Source organism: Ctenocephalides felis, unplaced genomic scaffold (assembly GCF_003426905.1).
Source record: "Ctenocephalides felis isolate EL2017-DRISC unplaced genomic scaffold, ASM342690v1 CF-g0.4_SCAFFOLD_00845, whole genome shotgun sequence".
NCBI lineage: Eukaryota > Metazoa > Arthropoda > Insecta > Siphonaptera > Pulicidae > Ctenocephalides > Ctenocephalides felis.
Genome location: NW_020536999.1, coordinates 30,333,679 through 30,354,310, shown reverse-complemented (window position 1 = coordinate 30,354,310; position 20,632 = coordinate 30,333,679). Strand labels below are relative to the sequence as shown.

The following is a 20,632-nucleotide window of genomic DNA, read 5'->3' as shown; positions in this document are numbered from 1 at the left end:
TATATATATATATATATATATACATATATAAGTTAAATATTAAATATTTAAAAATACTATAGATGCAACAGATATAGTACAATAAATACCTGTATATAATTCCAGAAAAATATTCTTTGACTCGTTATGTATAAAACATGCTTTGCACTTACATTGTTAGATATCCTCTGCAGCAGCTCCCAAAATATTGGGTCATTACTGGAACCACCTCTAGAGCATCTGCCAGAAATCTCAAGTACTCGACACAAAATCACTACTTTAGAACCACTACATAACTTTAGTCTTTTACAAGTATATTTGACCTGTTGCAATTGTCCGAGTAACGTCTTTACACAATACACGACACACGACTTATATTAGAGACTTTCGTGAATTTAGAATTCGATACAAAGAGATATGTGTTGGAAGTACTCAAATATAAGCTACAAAAGCACATATATAAATTATACTATTGATAATTGCATATTCATAAATAAAGGATACATTGACGCTGTAAATGAATTAATACCCTACAAAAGCACATATATAAATTATACTATTGATAATTGCATGTATATAATTAAAGGATACATTGGCGCTGTGAATGAATTGTTTAATAATAAAATTGATTCAAAATGGAGACCCTGAAAGAGATACTTATCAAATTATACAAGGCACTTCCACACATATCCATTTTTTCGGCTTTTAATTAACGTTTCACGATAAATTTATTATATCAAATTGATCTACTAAATTAATTACATGTTTTGATGCATAAATTAATTAAAACTAATCAAAGATTTAATTAAAAAGTCTTAATTAACGCGAGAACATATTAATTCACGAAAGTTTCTTTGGCAATTAAAGTTAGCAACATGTGTCTGTGGCCACTTGTACAATTTAAAGCGCGAAATTCAAATAGAATCTATCTATTTGACTCTTTATTTATCTATGGATGATACTTTTGAAACGAGCGCTGCTGTCGCAGCAAACTAACTTCTTAGTTCTTTCCTCACTTTATCTCTGTGGATTCATATTATGGTCGAAACCGAAACGGAGCGAAAAGTGACACTGGCGTCATTTGTTGACAAATATTAAAATTGCCTTTGAATGCCTTAATTTGAGTTAATTCATGATTTTAAGAAACATTTTTTAATAATGATGGAGGCAATAGATGAACATCCAAGTGATTTGAAAGTTCTCTTATCTAGTATAGAAGTAGAAAATTTTAAATCTTATCGAGGAAAGTTACTAATTGGGCCTTTAAAGCAATTCACAGCAATTATTGGACCTAATGGCTCCGGTATAAATGAACCTAATACAGTATAAAGTAATCGTGGATAATTTTTATTTCACAAATATGTTTTGTAGGTAAATCAAATTTTATGGACGCTGTGTCTTTTGTTATGGGTGAGAAAACACAAAGTCTTCGAGTAAAACGCTTGAATGAATTAATACATGGTGCAAATATAAATAGACCTATTTCAAGAATGTAAGTTCTTAAACTCTCTAATGACAGTTACTTCAGTAGATAAATGTTTCAAAACGTACTAAATTAATATTTATATTTAGTGCCTCTGTTACTGCTACTTTTCAATTTCTTGAAGGGGGCGAGAAGAAGTTTCAAAGAATTATTAATGGAAATTCTTCAGAGTATAAAATCAATGGACAGGTAATTCAAATACATAATTTTTGTTATGCATGTGTACATTTGAACCGTGTCTTCAGAACTGGTCTATTTAAGAATTTAGTATCAGATTAAGCAGGCACGCAGAAAAAATTAGTGAAATATACATTTTACATTCATACAATTTTAATAAGTAAAATTATATTTTATTTAGTTTATTTATTTTATAATACTTTGCAGTCTGTTACAAACACTCAATATTTGGCTGAATTGGAACTTTTGGGAATTAATGCAAAGGCCAAAAATTTCTTAGTATTTCAAGGTGCTGTTGAAAGTATTGCAATGAAAAATCCTAAAGAACGAACAGCATTGTTTGAAGAAATTAGTGGGTATGTTATTTATTTCATTAATCCTGTTCAATGAGATTATTATCATTTACAGATGGTTTTAAATAAAATATTATTCAAAATCTTAGTTCTGGTGCATTGAAAGAAGAATATGATAAATTCAGAGCTGAAAAGGTTAAAGCTGAAGAGGAAACACAATGTTCCTATCAGAAAAAAAGAGGAATTGCTGCTGAGAGAAAAGAGGCAAAACTAGAGAAAGAGGAAGCAGAAAAATATAAAAAACTGCAGGAAGATCTTGTAAGCATTTGACTTTGTAGTAAATTAACAATTATAATTCTTCGTAAAGTACTTTATAAAGATAAACATTTTTGCTTTTGAATTATAGGTTAATAAACAAATTGAATTACAAGTATTCAAACTTTATCATAATGAACAAGATATTCAGCTTCTGGAAAAAGATTTGGTAACGCGGCAAGCTGATGTACAAAAAGCTGAAGCTAGTAAGGAAAAAGCTGAAGAAATTTTAAAAGAAAAACGAAAAGAGCAAGGGACTGTAAATAGACAATTACAAAAAATTGAGCAGGAGATGAGAGAAGTGGTAATGTGTATAGACACACATAAATATATGTAGCAAAACCTGTTTTAATTTAATCTTTCTACATTCATAGGAAGTAGAGATTTCAAAGAAGCGACCACATTTCATCAAAGCCAAGGAGAGAGTGACTCATACTCAAAAAAAATTGGAAAGCGCTTTGAAAACTTTGGATCAAGCTCGAAAAGCAAATGAAGCTCATCAGAATGACATCAAAGGGCTTGAAGATGAACGTGCCAGTGTTGAAGCCGCTTATGCAGAATATGAGAACAACATTGCTGGAGAATTACAAAGTCGTGGAAAAGATGTTAAATTAGAAGAAGAACAGGTAATTTTTTATTGGCAAATACTGAGAAAATTTTTTATAGGTTTATTTTATTTATAATATATCGATATTTATTAAGGTTCGTGAATATGAAAGACTGAAAGAAGAGGGCAGCATGCGCTCTGCAAGATACTTACAACAATTGGATTCTGTGAATAGAGTACAAAAATCTGACCAGGATAGACTAGACAATGAGATACGTAAAAAAAGTCAAATAGAAAATCAGCATAGACAAAAAGGACAAGAAAAAGCAGAAGCACAAAAAAGAATTGAGAAGCTAGCTGAGCATATCAAGTTTGTTCACCATTATTAATATATTGCTTAAGATTTTTAATACAAATTCACTATAAGATTATGTTTGATAATTTTTTATGAAAATAATAATATTTTAGATACTTTATCATATTTTTCTAGAACTACTGAGCAAGCATTGGAAGAACAAAAACGAATTAGAGAAGAACTGGAAAGTGATGTAGGCAGTTCAAAAGGTCGAGTGCAAGAGTTGCAATCTGAACTTGATAATATAGTAGAACAATTGGGTGATGCCAAAACAGATAAACATGAAGATTCAAGACGAAAGAAAAAGAAAGAAATAGTTGACAGCTTTAAGAAAGAAGTTCCTGGTGTTGTAAGTATGAAATAAGTCTATATAAAATTGTTTTTATATAACTTTGTTTTTTTTTTTTTAAGTATGATCGTATGATAAATATGTGTCAACCACAGCATAAGCGATACAATGTTGCTGTAACTAAAGTACTTGGTAAATATATGGAAGCTATAGTTGTTGATACTGAAAAGACAGCAAGAAAATGCATTCAAATTTTGAAAGAACAACGTCTGGAACCTGAGACATTTTTGCCTTTAGATTATATTCAAGCAAAGCCTCTTAAAGAACGATTAAGGTAATTTTCTTACTTAAATATAATAATTTATAATATATTTAAGGAAAATATTGTGTTTTTATACACATGATTTTTTTAACTTAAAGTTAATAAAAATCTTTTAATTTTTACTCAGAAATATTCGTGAACCCAAAAATGTTTGTCTTCTCTTTGATGTTCTTTGTTTTGAGCCTCCTGCCATTGAACGAGCTGTACTTTTTGCAACAAATAATGCTTTAGTATGTGAGACTCCAGAGGATGCTATGAAAGTAGCTTATGATTTGGATGGCAAAAACAGATATGATGTAAATTTAATAGCAGTGACAATATTTCTTCCCTAAACTATTATTACATAGAGCAATTTGATTTTAGGCATTAGCATTAGATGGTACATTCTATCAAAAATCTGGTATAATATCTGGTGGCAGTTTGGATCTTGCTCGAAAAGCTAAAAGATGGGACGAAAAACATATGGCACAGCTAAAAGCCAAAAAAGTATTAAAATATATTTTGCATTTTATTCTTAAAATTTTTAGAATACAATGAAAACACATAATGATTAATAATAAAATAAATATTAGTTTTAAATCTTTTATATCAAAGAAAAAAATAACAGATGAACTCCGTGAAGCTATGAAAAAGTTTATTCTTAAAATTTTTAGAATACAATGAAAACACATAATGATTAATAATAATATAAATATTAATTTTAAATCTTTTATATCAAAGGAAAAAATAACAGATGAACTCCGTGAAGCTATGAAAAAGTCTCGAAAAGAAAGTGAACTCACGACAGTTGAATCACAAATTAGAGGACTTGAAACAAGATTGCGTTATTCTAAAAATGATAAGGAGACTACAGTATGTATTCTATACAATTTTTGTTTGAATAAATATTTTTTTATATACTTAATTTTTGTTTCAGTCAAAACAAATTCAATCTTTAGAGCGTGAAATCAAACAGCTTGCAAAGCAAATGGATCAGTTTGGAGTAAGTATTATAAGGCTCAATACTTTTATTGATGAATTAGGATTTTTTTACATTATTTGCTTTGATAGCCAAATATTGCTGATATTGAGCGCACAATGTTAGAGCGAGATCAGAAAATTCAAGAAATCAAAGAAAGTATGAACAATGTTGAGGATGTTGTATTTGCTAAATTTTGTGAACAAATTGGAGTGGATAATATAAGACAATATGAGGAAAGAGAATTACGTACTCAACAAGAACGGGCTAAGAAGAAAATGGAATTTGAAGGACATATTGATCGTATAACGAGTAATTTAGAGTTTGAGAAATCTAGAGATACTCAAAGTAAGAAGTTTAAATTATTAATTTTAAATAACTTCTTCGGTTTGGCAAAAGACCATTTTATTTCATATATAATATGTATATGATTTATTTTATTTTTATATATTTATTTAAATAAAATTTTTCATTCTATTAGAAAATGTGCAAAGATGGGAACGTACTGTACAAGATGATGAAGATGAGCTAGAAACTAGTAAGCAGGCTGAATTAAAACAAAGGCAAGATATTGACGCTTTAAAAGAGAAAGTAGATACATTAAAAGGGGAGAAACAGGCAAAAAAAGCAATTCATGATGCAATGGAAGAGGAAATTGGAAAGGTATTGTTTACAAATCTAATTTTACATTATGGACATTTTCTTCATTAAATATTGATATTTTAAAGGCTCGCAGAGAAGTTGGTTCATTGAGTAAAGATGTCGTTACAGCACAGAAAAATGTGTCTTCCATCGAATCAAAACTTGATAGCAAAAGGAATGAACGTCATAATATACTGATGCAGTGCAAAGTAATAGTTGATTATATAATAATTTTATTCATGTATATTAATGAAAATCACTTTATTTTAGATGGATTCTATAGCAATCCCATTTTTGAGTGGATCCTTAGAAGATGTAGCTACTCAAGATACTACTTTGCAAAATGGTGAAGGTACCAGTCGTGCTACAGCATCAAATTTCGGGGAAAAGGAATCTAGGTATTTCCAACTACATTTTTGAATTGTCGAAAGTGAGCTCATTAAATATAATTCAACTTTACAGAATACAAATTGATTATTCAGAACTGGCAAGAGATTTAAGGAAAAAAAATGATCCAGATGATATTAAAAAAACAACTGATAAAATGACAAAATCTGTAAATTCTTTAGAAGATACTATTCATAGAATCCAAGCACCTAACTTGAAAGTATTAGATTATTTTATTCTTAAAAAAGTTAAAATTTTTAATAAATTTATGTATAATCTTATTAACATTTTTTAAGGCTTCTCAAAAATTAGAGGAAGTTAGAGTGAAGATACAGATGACAAATGAAGAATTTGAAGCAGCTCGCAAAAGAACTAAGAAAGCTAAACTAGATTTTGACAGAGTCAAGCAAGAACGTCACGATAAATTCATGAAGTGTTTTGTGCACGTCAGCAATGAAATAGATGAAATTTATAAAGTAAGTAATTATATCAAATATATTATATCATGACATTTTTTTTGAAATATATAAGTTTACTCTGTATTTCTTTATACTACAAAATGATTAAATTTTATTGCATCGCAAATAATAAATTAACTAATAGTGCAAAATTATATATACAGAAATTAGCCAAGAACCCAGGTGCCCAGGCTTTTCTAGGTTTGGAAAATCCAGAAGAACCTTATTTGGATGGTGTCAATTATAATTGTGTTGCTCCAGGAAAACGTTTTCAGCCTATGTCCAACTTATCAGGAGGAGAAAAGACTATAGCTGCTTTAGCACTGTTATTTGCTATACACAGGTAGGCAGAAAAATTTATCGTAATTATTTAATCTAATAATTGTATAGAAGTATAATTTTTCAATTTGCTTATTATTTTAGTTACCAGCCAGCGCCATTCTTTGTATTAGATGAAATAGATGCAGCTTTGGATAATACAAACATTGGAAAAGTTGCTCACTATATAAGAAAATCAAAAACGGATTTGCAAACTCTAGTAATATCTTTAAAAGAAGAATTTTATTGTCATGCTGATCGATTAGTTGGCATTGTACCAGAGGTAATAAAAAAAAAAGAATATCGATTTTTATGTTTAGAATTATATGCATTTTTTTTCTTTCCAGCCTGCTGATTGTCTTGTTAGTAATGTGCTAACATTTGATTTAGCAGCTTATCCCCCTTAAGGAGAATATATTAGAATACTTAAGTGACTTGATTTATTATAGATTTAACAATAATGATGGAATATGATTTTAAATCATTTTATTAATTAATTTTTACAAAAATATTGGTATTTTGAGAATCTTATATTAGATTAAGAAATAAATGGTCCATTCTATTAAATATAATTCATTATTTACATTAGATAAAACAACTAATAAAAACTCACTGGATTAGTGACAATAACTGGAATAAAATCCAAAATAGTATTGAAGCAACAAATTTCAAGCATCATTTTATTATACTAAAGGTTTAGCAAATATTTTGTTTATGCTTTTTTATGCATTTATCTATTACCATCAGCTTAACCAATTCCACTTGCATACCAAAACTATTTTGGAAAATTTTATAATAAACAATTTAAAGCTTTATATTCTAAATTTCATATTTAATTTCTGTTTGAGATATGTTGTAATTCAAATATAGTTTGGTCTTCGCCATCGCTATCTTCATCATCAGCAATGATCCCCACTGGTAATGGTGTTAATTCCTGAGTATCATTTGTTTTATTTGTACCATATCTGCGTTCTATACGAGATCTTCTTAATCTAAAAATTATTACAAGAATCTTCTTTATAAAGTTGACAATGCTCTATATTTCAGTGTTTAACATTAAGTATTTTCTTTTGTGTTGAGACACTACACAAAAAAGTAAACTTTAGTGTGCATTCAAAAACTATAATTAATTACATAGTTGTGAGAACATCTTATTAATTACCTCAGTCCTCTATAAGCTAAGTACAACACAACTAAGATACTTAAGCCTATGAGAAGGTAAAATCCTCGTAACACAGCCCCAGAATTTAAAGTATAATGTTTCAAGTTAATAAAATTTATTGAAGTAGATTCATTTTTAACGCTTTCATGCGTGTAGTTTTCAATTCCTGCTGCCTTTCCAGTGTCAGCTGTTCCATTAAGTAGCTTTTTTTCCATCTTTCAGCTTTTAACAATCAGTTTATTTTTTATCATATTACAGATTTAAAATGCATATGAGTGAGACAGGTTAAGATTGAATTAACTTTAAATTAAGTGAAGACTTTCATTAGATTTTTCGTATTTGGTTAGATTTTTAACAGTTTATCAATCAATTTTTTTATATATTTTTATGAGCTTTTTCTAATATGTTAGAACAGTAGAATCAGACTCTTCTTTTATCTATGAGTAGAAATGAGTAAAATACACAACGTATACACAACCTGACAAACTGTCAAATAAGATATATTTTAATTTTTTACTTAGTAATGTAAATAATAAAAATTAAGAAAAATGTAAATAAACGTAATATATTCTTTTAAAATACAACTTTTCATAGTAATTATTACGGTTAGGTGTATTTTATCTTTGATTATCACATTCGCAGTTAAGTTTTCGTTGTTATCCTTAGCTTGGCATTCCGTTAGCTAAATCAGATTAAACATAGGGTTCATTCATATTATCTCGAAGGATCTTGAAATAATTTAAAACATCATCCATTTTATTTAGAATTTTAAACCATTGCAAAGTGTTAAGAGAAAAACAAAAACTGGGCTGAAGAATGCATACATGCAGTGCACCATGGTGAATCCGACAATGGATAATGTTAAGATCTAAATTAATTAGGTTATTCGATTTTATTATTTTTTGTTAAGATATTAACTAGAACGATGTATCAAAGTGATAGTAGCATGTGTTTGCTTAAATATTGAATAGATTTATTTAAAAATCTGGAATTATATAAAACCGAAACGAAATACAATCTAACATTCTTTTCAAAATGTCAGCCAGACAAGAGAAAGACGTATATGAAAATTGGGAAGAAATCGACGAATCTTGTGTAAGTCTTAAGTAAAATTAACTAAATGTGGTTTACTTTTATATATATTTAGTCTTTTAAAATAGTATCTTGATCCAAAATCCGATTTTTACAACTTTTGTTCTAACATAACCTATATCTTGCTGTCACGCTATTGATCTGTATATTCATTTTTAGCTAGAAAATAAATTAAATAGCATTATAAATGGTGATTCAAAAATAACAGAAATGACGAATGTGGGGCCATTGAAAATGATTTTAATGGGAGATGATGCCTATAGAACGCACCCACCAGAACCTACTGTCAAAATTCTCAAACGACCTAGTAAAAGTCCACACAGTGCTATAATCCAAGAAAGTAAACCCAGAGCTCCAATTAAAACACTACAACAAAGGGAACAAGAATATGCAGAGGCGAGATTACGAATTTTAGGTTCTGCTAAAAGTCCGGAAGAAATAAATGAACCCAGGTAAAATAATATCGAATTAAGATTTTGGTCTATACTGTATGTTAATATGATAAATTCTAATGTATAATACTTTATCAGAGAATATGACTTACTTAATTGTATTTCAAACTATTTATTTTCATGATGCGTATATTTGTTAATGTATTAATTACTTTTATTACAGTGTAAATGGTAGTCAAAGCAAGTCTGAAATCACAATGCCCAATGATAATAGCACTAGAAATTCACAATGGAATAATCATAATCACATACAATTTTCAGCCACAAAATCACAAGAGTGTATTGTGAGACAACCGACAGGACCAGATGGTACAAATGGTTTTAACATGCGGCGGTAGTGGTTATTATTTATTTTACACATAAATCAAAATTTTATTTATGTTTCGTATTAAGAATATCATGGTTTGTTTGAATATATTTGTGCATGCACCATTATTTCCTTGATATAAATATATATTCCAACATTCAAGATTGTAATTAGAAATTATCTTTTTTTATTATTTTTAATTCATTATGTGAAAGAAATTATGAGCAGTTTCAAATTCTATGTGAAATCTTACCACTATAATTTAAGTTTAGATGATGCATTTTGTTTAACAAGTTTTTAAATTAGTTTAACATTTAAATGTATTTTAGCTATAATAGGGTTAGGTTATTTATAATGTATATAAATATCTATTTTGCAAATAAATTATGTATTAAATAAACAAATATGCTGATTTATATATCCATGCGTGCGTACATATATCTATCTATATATATATATATATATATATATATATATGTATATATATATATATATATATATATATATATATGTATATATATATATATATATATATATATATATATAATATTAAAAAGTGAACATTACTTCAATTTCATTTGAACTCGGTGCAAATAAATTAGTTTTTATGTTTAACATATGTTCAGAAGCGTTACTACCGCCGTATAAGTTTTACTGATCGCCCAGGCCACTAATATTCTCGACGTAAATTTTTTTGCAATTTCTTATTTTATGAGAAATCTTTGCTTTTTCTAAGAAACCCCGAAAATTTTTTTTACGAAGCTCCGCCAAGGCACGATATGATTCAATTAACCGATATGATTACGGAGCTCCGCCAAGACACGTATGAACAAATGTTCTTTTCAGTTTATGGTCTTGTTTAATTTTTAATTTAATTGTAAGCAAATTCAGTGTGAGAGATTTTCCGTCGTTTCCACACCGCAGTGCCCTAGGTCGTGGAGACTATTGTTTGATGATGTGTGTACCCGAGCTGTTCATATATTTTTTGCGCAAAAACTTTTTAAAAAAATTATAGACTATGAAAATTTATAATGCGTAAGATCGATATAAAAACTGAAAACTAATGGGGTGTGTGGCATCGTGCCTTAAGGCAAATTGCTGGAACTTCCCGTATCGTAACGAAATGTTCGAGGAATACTATTGAATGCTTTCAAATAGATTATTATAAATATTGTAACATTTTCTAATATTTATAAGAATTATATAAACTGAATTGAAATTATTTGTTTAAAGTATATTAGAACTATAGTCAGAATTAAAATAAAAATCTGAATTATTTTCGATATACAAAAAATTTATAAAAAAAAAGTTGAAACAAATTTTTTTTTTCCAAAATCTATTATTTTGTTAAGACAAGCAGAAAGTTCTTTGAATCATTTAAATCGGACGCTTAGTTCTCTCAAAAACTGCCATTTTTTGTACATTTAGCTTCGTATCTTCTAAATGGTTGGGCCTGCCTTTGCTAAAAACTAATAACCACTTCTCCCAATCATTACTAATGAAATGTTGATCATACAAATCGGATGCTCCGTTCTCTCAAAAACTCGATTTTTATTTTCTGCACTCTTTGCTCTTTATCTCCGTAACTGCTGGACCTGCCTTTGCCAAAAACTAATCAGCACACCTCCTTATCAATAGGAATCGAATGTTTTTTGAACCATTCAAATCGGTTCATCCGTACGCCCGAAAACGTGGACGACAGCCATTTTTTCTGAAGTATGCCAAAATGTTCAGAAACCTTCAAAACGTCGAGAAATGTAAAAATTTTCAATTTAGATTTTCGGCCCATTACAATAACTTACTCTACGGGAAGTTAATAAAATTTATTACTGCTTTTTATTTGGGGAATGAAGAAAAGAAAATTATTCACCTATTTTTAGAATATTTAAAAGTCGTATTTAATATTTTAATTATGAAACTATGTTTTCATATTTCTCAGAAAACATATATATATATATATATATATATATGTATATATATATATAAACCTTGAATCTAATTTTAGTTCATTTTCACCCACTATGCTCTATTAGCAGATTGATGGCGTTTATAGAGAGCTTCTGAAGATTTCAAACTGCAGTGTGACAAGTACACGTGTGGAGTGAAGATCGGCGTATATTTTATAAGTGAACGAAACCTTGTTTACCATTTGATCAGTTAAATAATAATAGTTTTTTTTTTAAATATGAGTTTTCAGAACGGTAAATACAGTAACGGGTATGTAATTAATACAATTACGTTATCATTAATAATTTATTGGTGTTTTTATTGATTATATTTTATTTTGTGTAAGCAATCGCAAAGGAAAATCTTCCGTAATTCTAAAAAATCCGCATTTGCACCATCTTGACCAGGATGTATTATATCACTTGGCTTTAGGAACAGGAAGTCATGACTTTGAGAAAATGTTTGGCGATATTAAGGTAATAATAAAATAAACTAGTGGTGTATGGCATCGTGCCTTTAGGCAAATTGCTGGAACTTCCCGTACTAAAAGATTTTTTGAAATCTTTGAAAAAATTTGATTTTTGAGATATTTTAAATTTTTGAAAAAAAACTGACTTTTTTGGAAAAAAATATTTTTTTTATTTTGAAATATTTTGGAATTTTTGAACTTTTTTCCAAAGCAATCGCTCTGCTTTAGCTGCATAGAAACGAATTATCGAAGCGCGTAAGCGCCGTGTCGCCGTCTAACGGACAAACGATGTTACGGAACCCATAGAAATGTAAACAAAATTGATACACATTACTAAAATCTTTGTTAATTTGATGTACATATGTCTAATTACCATTTTTGACTGATGGCATTTTTTTTTACTTTTTTTACTAGATCTCCGAAACCTCTAGACCCGCCTTCCCAAAAATTTAATCAGTTCTTCATCTAGTCAAAACAAGTAAAATGTTTTTTTATTATTTTGATTAAAATCGGACGCTCCGTTCCCTTCAAAACTGAGTTATCGTTTGTGGCACTTTTTGCCCCGTATCTTTGAAACGGCTGGACCTGCCTATGCCAAAAACTAATCAGCACGTCTCCTTATCAACAGCAATCGAATGTTTTTTGAATAATTGAAATCGATTGAACCGTGTTCCCAAAATCGTCGACGAAAATTTGTATACGCAGACACACACAAGATACACACACACCACATACACACACACCACATACACACACACCACATACACACACACCACATACACACACACCACATACACACACACCACATACACACACATACATACATTTTTTCTAAGGTATGCCAAAATGTTCAGAAATCTCTGAAACGTAAAGATATATGCAAATTTTCATTTTCGATCTTTTTTTGCGATTACTATAACTTACCCTACGAAAAGTTAAAAATTAAGTATTAATACTGTGTTCACATTATTAAAATTTATAAAAATACATAAATACGATTAGTTTAAATATAGAATAAAATAACTATGATATTATAACAACTCTTAATTCCTTAATTTTTAAATTTATGCATTAAATTTTATATAAGTCTAAATATTTCTCTTTTTGTTTTATGTTATAAATTTTTAGGTAAGAAAGGTAAGAAAAATTAAATTAAATATGAATAAAGTAAAAAAAAATTGGCTTACTAAATATTAAAATACAGTATAAAATTTATTCATAAACAGTATTAATATACAGAAATACTGTGGCTTAAATGTGCAAAAAAATAAATAATAATTATCATAATTTTATATTTGTATATTAAAAAGTTTGAGTATATCTATTTTTCAATTGTTTAAACCTTTTAGTGTTATTTCGTAATACAAATGTTAAAAAAATAAATTGAATATTGAATAACTAGATGTTATTTAAACAATTTGTTACAGTTTGTTTAGTCAAATTTTCTGAATAGTTAAATATATAACATATATTTTGGCGTTACATACCATGTTCATGTGTTTTTATATAAAATCTGTGTTTTTTGTAATTTGTAGTTTTACAGTTTAGGAAGTAGATCCTTTAACTATGTTCATTTTAATATTTTAATTATAATTTGCATTATGATGAACTTAAATAATAGTTGATTTGTTTTAATTCACTTTAAAAAAATTTCTAAGAAATTAAGATATTATGAGCATAAGAGTTGAAATTATGCAAAATTGAACCGCGAGTTATTTTCATATATGTATACTATAAAATCTATTATTTTTTTCATTTTCTAATTTTTCAGTTTGTGTGTATGGGAGGAACTGCAAATCGTATGGAAACTTTCGCCAAATATATGCTTTCAGTTTTGGATATTCAATTGCCTACAGGATCAGCTTTGTATGATATGATTCAATCTTCTCATAGATATTCTATGTATAAAGTTGGGCCTGTACTTTGTGTTAATGTAAGTATATAATATATAATGCAATGATTATTATTTAAAAATGAATGTAGCATGAATATTATTGAGATGATTTATTTTTATGAATAACGAGCTCCGATCATTTTTCTAAACTCGCTCGTTTCTTATTGGAAACTTAATGAACTTGTTTGACTTGGTTTCATATTTACATTTGTTGCCTCACACGAAGGAATGTTGTTCCTTAAGTTTCCTATATGCTTCTGAAAGCATATATACTTTTAAGACAGCATTTTTAATAACTGTTGTAATAACATCTTTTATCACCTATCTTGTTATATAAACAAGATATTTCTTACCTTACAAAGCCACTCTCTTTTTATAAAAATCAATTGTTACTATATTCTATAATGGTCATACTTAGTTGCAAATTTTATTTTATTTTACAATGGTAATTTTAATGGTTTGATACAATTTTAGATATAAATCTATATAAATAGTAGAAAATAAAGGTGGACTGAATTTTTAATGGTAATTAATTCAATCGAGAAAACAAATTAATTAATTCATAACAACATTGCTAAGAGAGAGTAATTTATTGAAAATCGTTTATGAAATTTCATATTTATAATTATTTGTCATGTGATGTGAATGCAGCAGATGATTAGTATACTTAGTTACAATACAATATTATTTCTTTAGAACGCCTAGTTAAGGAAAAATAATCAAAATATCGTGTTTATGAAAATATTACATGACACCTTAATTAAGCCTTTAGAAGTTTTGTATTTGTTTCTGAAAGATATATTTAAAAAACATTATATAAAACTTCAATTAGTACTTTTTGAAATATTCTTAAAACCTCACCTGTTAAACTATATATTTTTCAACAACATTTTCTTTTTCCAGCATGGAATGGGTGTTCCATCTCTAAGTATTTTATTGAACGAAGTAATGAAATTGTTGCACTATGCAGGGGCAAAAGACCCCATAATGTTTCGTATAGGCACCAGCGGAGGAATTGGCGTTGACCCTGGTACTGTGGTTATTTCTAATAAAGCTGTTGATGGCTTGTGCAGACAAGTTCACGAAATGGTTAGTTTAATTTATTTAAAACTTTTTTATGAATGGGCATTGCATTATTATTTTATCATTGTGAAATATGATTATTCATTTTTTCAGTATAATCTTGGCAAAGTGGAACATCGTCCAGCAATATTAGATGAAAATTTGGCAAAAGATATTCAGAAAATGGCGCAAGATGATGATCCATTCCAGACGGTTTTAGGGACGACAATGTGTGCACATGATTTCTACGAAGGTAAGATTTTATTAATAATAATTTGATATAAATAAAATATTTTTATGTATTTTAAAATGTATATATATACATATATTAGGTTGTCAAATATCTCCCTTCCGCCTTTTTGTATTATAAACCAAGAGCAAAAAAGCGGAAGGGAGATATTTGACAACCTAATATATATACAAAATATTTTAGATCAACTTTATAGCCTAACACAAATTTGTAAATAATATTATTAATTATCAATTATTTTTAAGCCTTGATAACTATGATGATCAAATTATCAAGGTTCAGTTAGTTATTACGTATATTAATTCTGTTTATATATTAAAGAATTTTGTGAGCTTCGCTGCATCTATATGGCATTGGCTAAATGTCTGAATTAAATTTCCATTAATTGATATCAATAAAATAGATGCAGAATAATAAAATTTTAGATGAATTCCGCTAAAGGTCATTAACGATTGTTTAATTAGCGATTGTGCTGGTTCATTAATATAACGTTATAGTTGTGCAAACATATCGTAACAATAAAATTTATCGCGTTTCATAACACCACTATATATATATATATATATATATATATATCAAATTATCCAGAGTGTTAATAAACGTATAGAGATTACGTTCTGGCAATTGTTAAGTTTAAATGCGTATTTGAAATAATTTAGGAAAAACCTTGATACGCTCATATTGACAAACATATCATAAAAATAATCAATTACAATAAAGTATATGTATTTTAAATCAATCGATGTAAACAATATTATCTCTTTTTTAACCTACCCTCACATCTTATGATCTTTTTTCTTAATACTTTCATCCATATTATTTTAAGGAAGAATATTTTTACTTAACAATCATCTGCTCATATTTGAATTGATATTATTAACTAAATGAATTTTAAATTTCGGGCAGTACGTAGCGCAAGAGATAAGATAAGAGACCTTGGCCTTACAAGTATAGGGTTACAGGTTCTAATCCCGTGTTATGTACTACCTGATATCTAGCAAACTTTATTACGGCACTTCCTTTTCCTTCATTACGCCGATTTCTGAAGAATTGAAAAAAAAAAACAAATTCTGATTTTTTTTATAATTTTTAACGAATTTTTATATGTATAATTATAAACAAGTGTTTGAACCCAACGCAAACCGGAGCGAACCGGCTCGTTTTTCCAAACCGTAAACCGGATTCTGGAACGATTTTTTTTCAGCCGGTCTTGAACCAAACCGAAACAAATACGAAAACCGGTTTTTTAATTTTAGTGTTCTTTTAAAAAATTATTAGCACGACATTGGCAATAGTGATTACCATTTCTACTTGTAAATATAGATAAAATTATGTTTCCAAGAGAAAATAGCTCTACCGGAATTGCTGCACTCTTAAAAAGATGTAAATCATCGGTAATAGATAAATACTAATAAACATCAAATTTAAATAGGCTTACTAAATTGAGTTGCTTTCTAATAGCTATCTGTTAAATAATAACTACCTAAATAATTACTAAATGTTTTAATATAATGATAGACCAATTTTATTTGGTAAATCAGATGTGTCATTGCGCCTTAACATCTTTGTTTGCAAAATGTGTGATTTTATTCATGAAACAACAACAATATCGACCTTATAAGTATTTCCTGAAGTTGTGAAACAAGCATGATATTGATATCAATAATTTTTTATGTAATTTTCCGATAAAATGTAAAAACGTCATTGAACTTACGTATGCACTTTTATGCATATGTTGTTTAGCAAATGACACAAAAATAAATATTAAATGAAATATAGAATAATGAGAGTTTATTAAATCGTAGATGAACGAAATAATGTATATTAAATAATAATGCTCTGTTAATGCTATACTTCTCAGAAATCCTGGCACAATTATCTTGTCAAAATATAATATTACTTACGACATTTGTTTGGATAAAAGCATTGTGCAACATTATGCAAACAGTTCTTTCTACATATACCAAACTTCTTGAATTTTTCTTTTCTAATTATAGTCACATATTTTTCGCACATAAGTATCTTGTGACTTATATATTTAAATATGTATATATATATATATATATATATATATATATATTTGGACAATCTAATATTTGTTTTACAGAAATTACAAACCTCAACATTAAATTTATAGCTACATGTGATATCAGTATTATCTTACACAAGTAGTTATAAATTATATAATATATTATATGATCAATCGAATTGCAATTGCACCTTTTCAAATTTATAAATTAAAATAATTCATCTTGCAGAAACAATATAATATTTTGTTCGTTTTAGTAATAAAAAATGTTACTTAGGAAATATATCTAATAATATCGTACTTTTTTAGCAATATTATAATGCGTATTTAAATATGCTTTTTGGTATTTTAGTTACATTTGTATGTGCTATATTAGTACCAAACTGTAGTGGTTTTGGCAATATATAATTTAATAATCATTTTGAATTAAAATTTTATCTGCGGTCAGCCTGTTATTTTTACAACTCTTATTTTACATTGTATTATAAATATATAGAGCTGAAAATATTATTAGTTCGATAATTAATTTATTATAATTATATTTTTTTAATGATTTATTAATTTAATTCATTATATGAAATAAATATTATTTAAAATATAATTTTTCTAAATTAATATCAAGAGTACGACCTGACTCTATTATTTGCACAACTGATCAATTGCATTATCAAAAATATAACACACACACACACACACACACACATATATATATATATATATATATATATATATGTATATATATATATATGTGTTATATTTTTGATAATGCAATTGATCACTTGTATATATATATATATATATATATATATACATCTTATTCTTTAAAATTATCGAACATTATATCTGAATCAAGTATATAATACTTTTAAAATACAATATTAACATATGATAAAATTAATGAAGATTTTTTCATAATAATTACTTATTTTATCTTTACATTTAAAATGCATAAATAAAGGAATTCTCTAACAGTAAGTTGAACATTGAAATTAATTAATTCATTCGGCAAATCGATTATAATTTGTACTGGATTTGTTATCTTCTTGTACTGGATTTCTGATCTGCAAATAAATATAAATTTTATACTTTCAATAGGTTAATAACTGATTTACGTTATCGAATCTTGATGTATCAATAAAATATCTCATCTGTCCACGAAAAGGTCAAGGCCGCTTGGATGGTGCCTTCTGCAGTTATACAGAGTCGGAGAAGACGAATTTTTTGGAGCAGTTATTCGCCAAAGGCGTACGGAACATCGAAATGGAAAGCACTGTATTTTCGGCATTTACTCATCATGCTAACGTCAGGGCCGCTATTGTTAATGTAACAATAGTCAATAGATTGGAAGGAGATCAGGTCGGTTGAAAACATTTTTTTTTTTTAATTTTGTGCATGTATAACAAGCAGAATTCTTATTTTATGATTTACCTAATCTTACAATATTAGAAGACAACCCATTAGTTGTCCATTTCCTTTGTAATTTGATCATTCTTTGGGCTATTTTCACTTAAAATTATATCAAAGATTTAAATTTTCACTACTGAAACGATTGGTTGTGGTTACCCACCAGTGGGTGGAGTGTCGAACAAGCCAGTTGAAAATAAATGGATTTTTCAAATTTGGTTTTGAAGATTTGTTCATTTTTTGATTTTTGTATTCAGAAACAATGCAAAATAACTTATTTATTAGAAGATGCAATAATTAATATTGCATATTACAAATGATATTTGAATATTGAATATTTCAATTTTAAATATTTACTGCACTCTACATCAAATACTGATGTCTATTTATGTTTAGAACAAATACATTAATGTCTGGAAAAATGTTTAATTTGCTGTAATGAATTTTAAATCTATGTGTTTAATTGATATAATTATCCTAATTTATTTATCTAGAATTAAATTTTATAATATTTTCATACTATTTCACTAAAATGAGTTGAGTTGGGAGAAACATTATTTTTTTAAAGTATATTTTGGTTTATGAATGAGTGGATCATTTAATTTTTTTTGTTCTTATATATATATATATATATATATATATGTATATATATATATATATATGTATATATATATATATATATATATATATATAGGATGGCCCTTAATATGGATGTTTTCGAATTTTCTTGTTCCCAGGGGCTCAAATGCTTCCAAATTGATAAAAAAAATTCTCTGAATGTTTTACATCTTGATATTAACTTTAAGACAGTCCGCACTTCACCCAAAGTTTCTACAAAAATGGGTAAAATTCAATTTTTATTATAACTTACCAACAAGTGAATCAAAATTTGAGAATAACATTGTATTTGCTTATTATGATCATAAGTTTAAAAAATTACAATAAAAATTTTTATAAAATAAGTATTTAATTAGGAAAAGAACTAAGAAACTTTGGTTAAAATGCGGACTATCCTAAAGTTAATATTAAGAGCTAAAACTTTCAGAGAATTTTTTTTATCAATTTTGAAGCATTTGAGCCCCTGGGAGCAAGAAAATTCAAAAACATTCATACTAAGGACCACCCATATACATTATATATTTACTTATTGATATGTATCTATTTTGCGCATTGATATTTAATTGTAATCAAATTCCTAATTAGGTCCATTCATTACCAGTAATATAATTTAATTCGCATCAAAACAACATTATTTTAATATTTTCTGTGGTAATTAATTTCAGATAAGAAATTCAAAGCAACAATTATTGGAATATCAAGACCGCCCACAGATTATAGTCGGAAGATACATAAAAAAGTGCTTGCAGTCGCAATAAGTTTCATATTGTAATAAGGCTGCAGATGAAATAGCTTATTTTTTTATCATTCCTACTTAATTATTATAAGTTTAATACTATATTACATATGCTATATTATAACCATATTCCAATTTATCTATAGTACTTTTTATCAAAGCTTGTGTAATTTTATTATTTATTTAAGTGATTAATGAAGTAATTCGTCATATCTACATTTTAGTTCCTGATATACAGATAAAAATATTTATTTGATTAAATTTAAAAATAAAATACATTGGCGAAAGAAATATTACACATTTTTAGGTTTTTAAAATGTTTGATAAAATTTCATCGTAGTATGTATACTTAAAACTTAATAAAAGTGCATTTAAATTATATGTTTACTGTTATATGATAATATTATTTTTACCCCGAGGAAAATTATTATGACTATAAAGCATAATTTATAAGAAACATAGATAAGAAAGTTTGAAATTTTATATGATATTTTATATTTAGAATAATGATATTGTTTATAATTTATACAATATGTCTGCATATCAAAAGCGAATGTAATTTGAGTAATAAAATTCCTGAACTGAATATCTTTGCTTAAATGATAAACAATAGTATAGCTGATAACAATTTTATTTAACAATAACTAATGAATAACAATATCACAGAGTGTCAGGTATTTCAACACA

The 20,632-nt window shown here is 27.3% G+C and overlaps 4 protein-coding genes across 4 annotated transcripts; 3 read left to right on the top strand and 1 right to left on the bottom strand.

Moving 5' to 3' along the window:
* Positions 1–1,050: 1,050 nt before the first annotated feature.
* On the top strand, positions 1,051–7,083 carry LOC113377119 (structural maintenance of chromosomes protein 1A-like). Its single transcript, XM_026617328.1, has 23 exons — positions 1,051–1,282; positions 1,351–1,471; positions 1,552–1,651; positions 1,847–1,995; positions 2,082–2,250; positions 2,339–2,551; positions 2,622–2,873; positions 2,950–3,164; positions 3,285–3,498; positions 3,561–3,772; positions 3,888–4,056; positions 4,124–4,246; positions 4,481–4,612; positions 4,677–4,742; positions 4,811–5,066; positions 5,200–5,381; positions 5,447–5,569; positions 5,631–5,758; positions 5,823–5,967; positions 6,044–6,223; positions 6,370–6,548; positions 6,629–6,806; positions 6,871–7,083. The coding sequence occupies exons 1-23, from the start codon at positions 1,138–1,140 to the stop codon at positions 6,928–6,930; spliced, it is 3,711 nt and encodes a 1,236-aa protein (XP_026473113.1). The 5' UTR covers positions 1,051–1,137; the 3' UTR covers positions 6,931–7,083.
* A 272-nt stretch (positions 7,084–7,355) lies between these two features.
* Positions 7,356–8,101, bottom strand: LOC113381989 (uncharacterized membrane protein C19orf24 homolog). Its single transcript, XM_026620602.1, has 2 exons — positions 7,686–8,101; positions 7,356–7,515 (listed from the first exon to the last, which is right to left on the bottom strand). Exons 1-2 carry the CDS (start codon positions 7,898–7,900, stop codon positions 7,356–7,358), a joined length of 375 nt encoding a protein of 124 aa, XP_026476387.1. The 5' UTR covers positions 7,901–8,101.
* Positions 8,102–8,393: 292 nt separating this feature from the next.
* Positions 8,394–9,780, top strand: LOC113363430 (SUZ domain-containing protein 1-like). Its single transcript, XM_026605935.1, has 3 exons — positions 8,394–8,780; positions 8,937–9,229; positions 9,393–9,780. Exons 1-3 carry the CDS (start codon positions 8,721–8,723, stop codon positions 9,565–9,567), a joined length of 528 nt encoding a protein of 175 aa, XP_026461720.1. The 5' UTR covers positions 8,394–8,720; the 3' UTR covers positions 9,568–9,780.
* A 1,844-nt stretch (positions 9,781–11,624) lies between these two features.
* On the top strand, positions 11,625–19,967 carry LOC113381978 (uridine phosphorylase 2-like). Its single transcript, XM_026620597.1, has 7 exons — positions 11,625–11,753; positions 11,830–11,959; positions 13,724–13,885; positions 14,750–14,935; positions 15,023–15,161; positions 18,350–18,543; positions 19,875–19,967. Exons 1-7 carry the CDS (start codon positions 11,722–11,724, stop codon positions 19,965–19,967), a joined length of 936 nt encoding a protein of 311 aa, XP_026476382.1. The 5' UTR covers positions 11,625–11,721.
* The last annotated feature ends 665 nt before the right edge of the window (positions 19,968–20,632 follow it).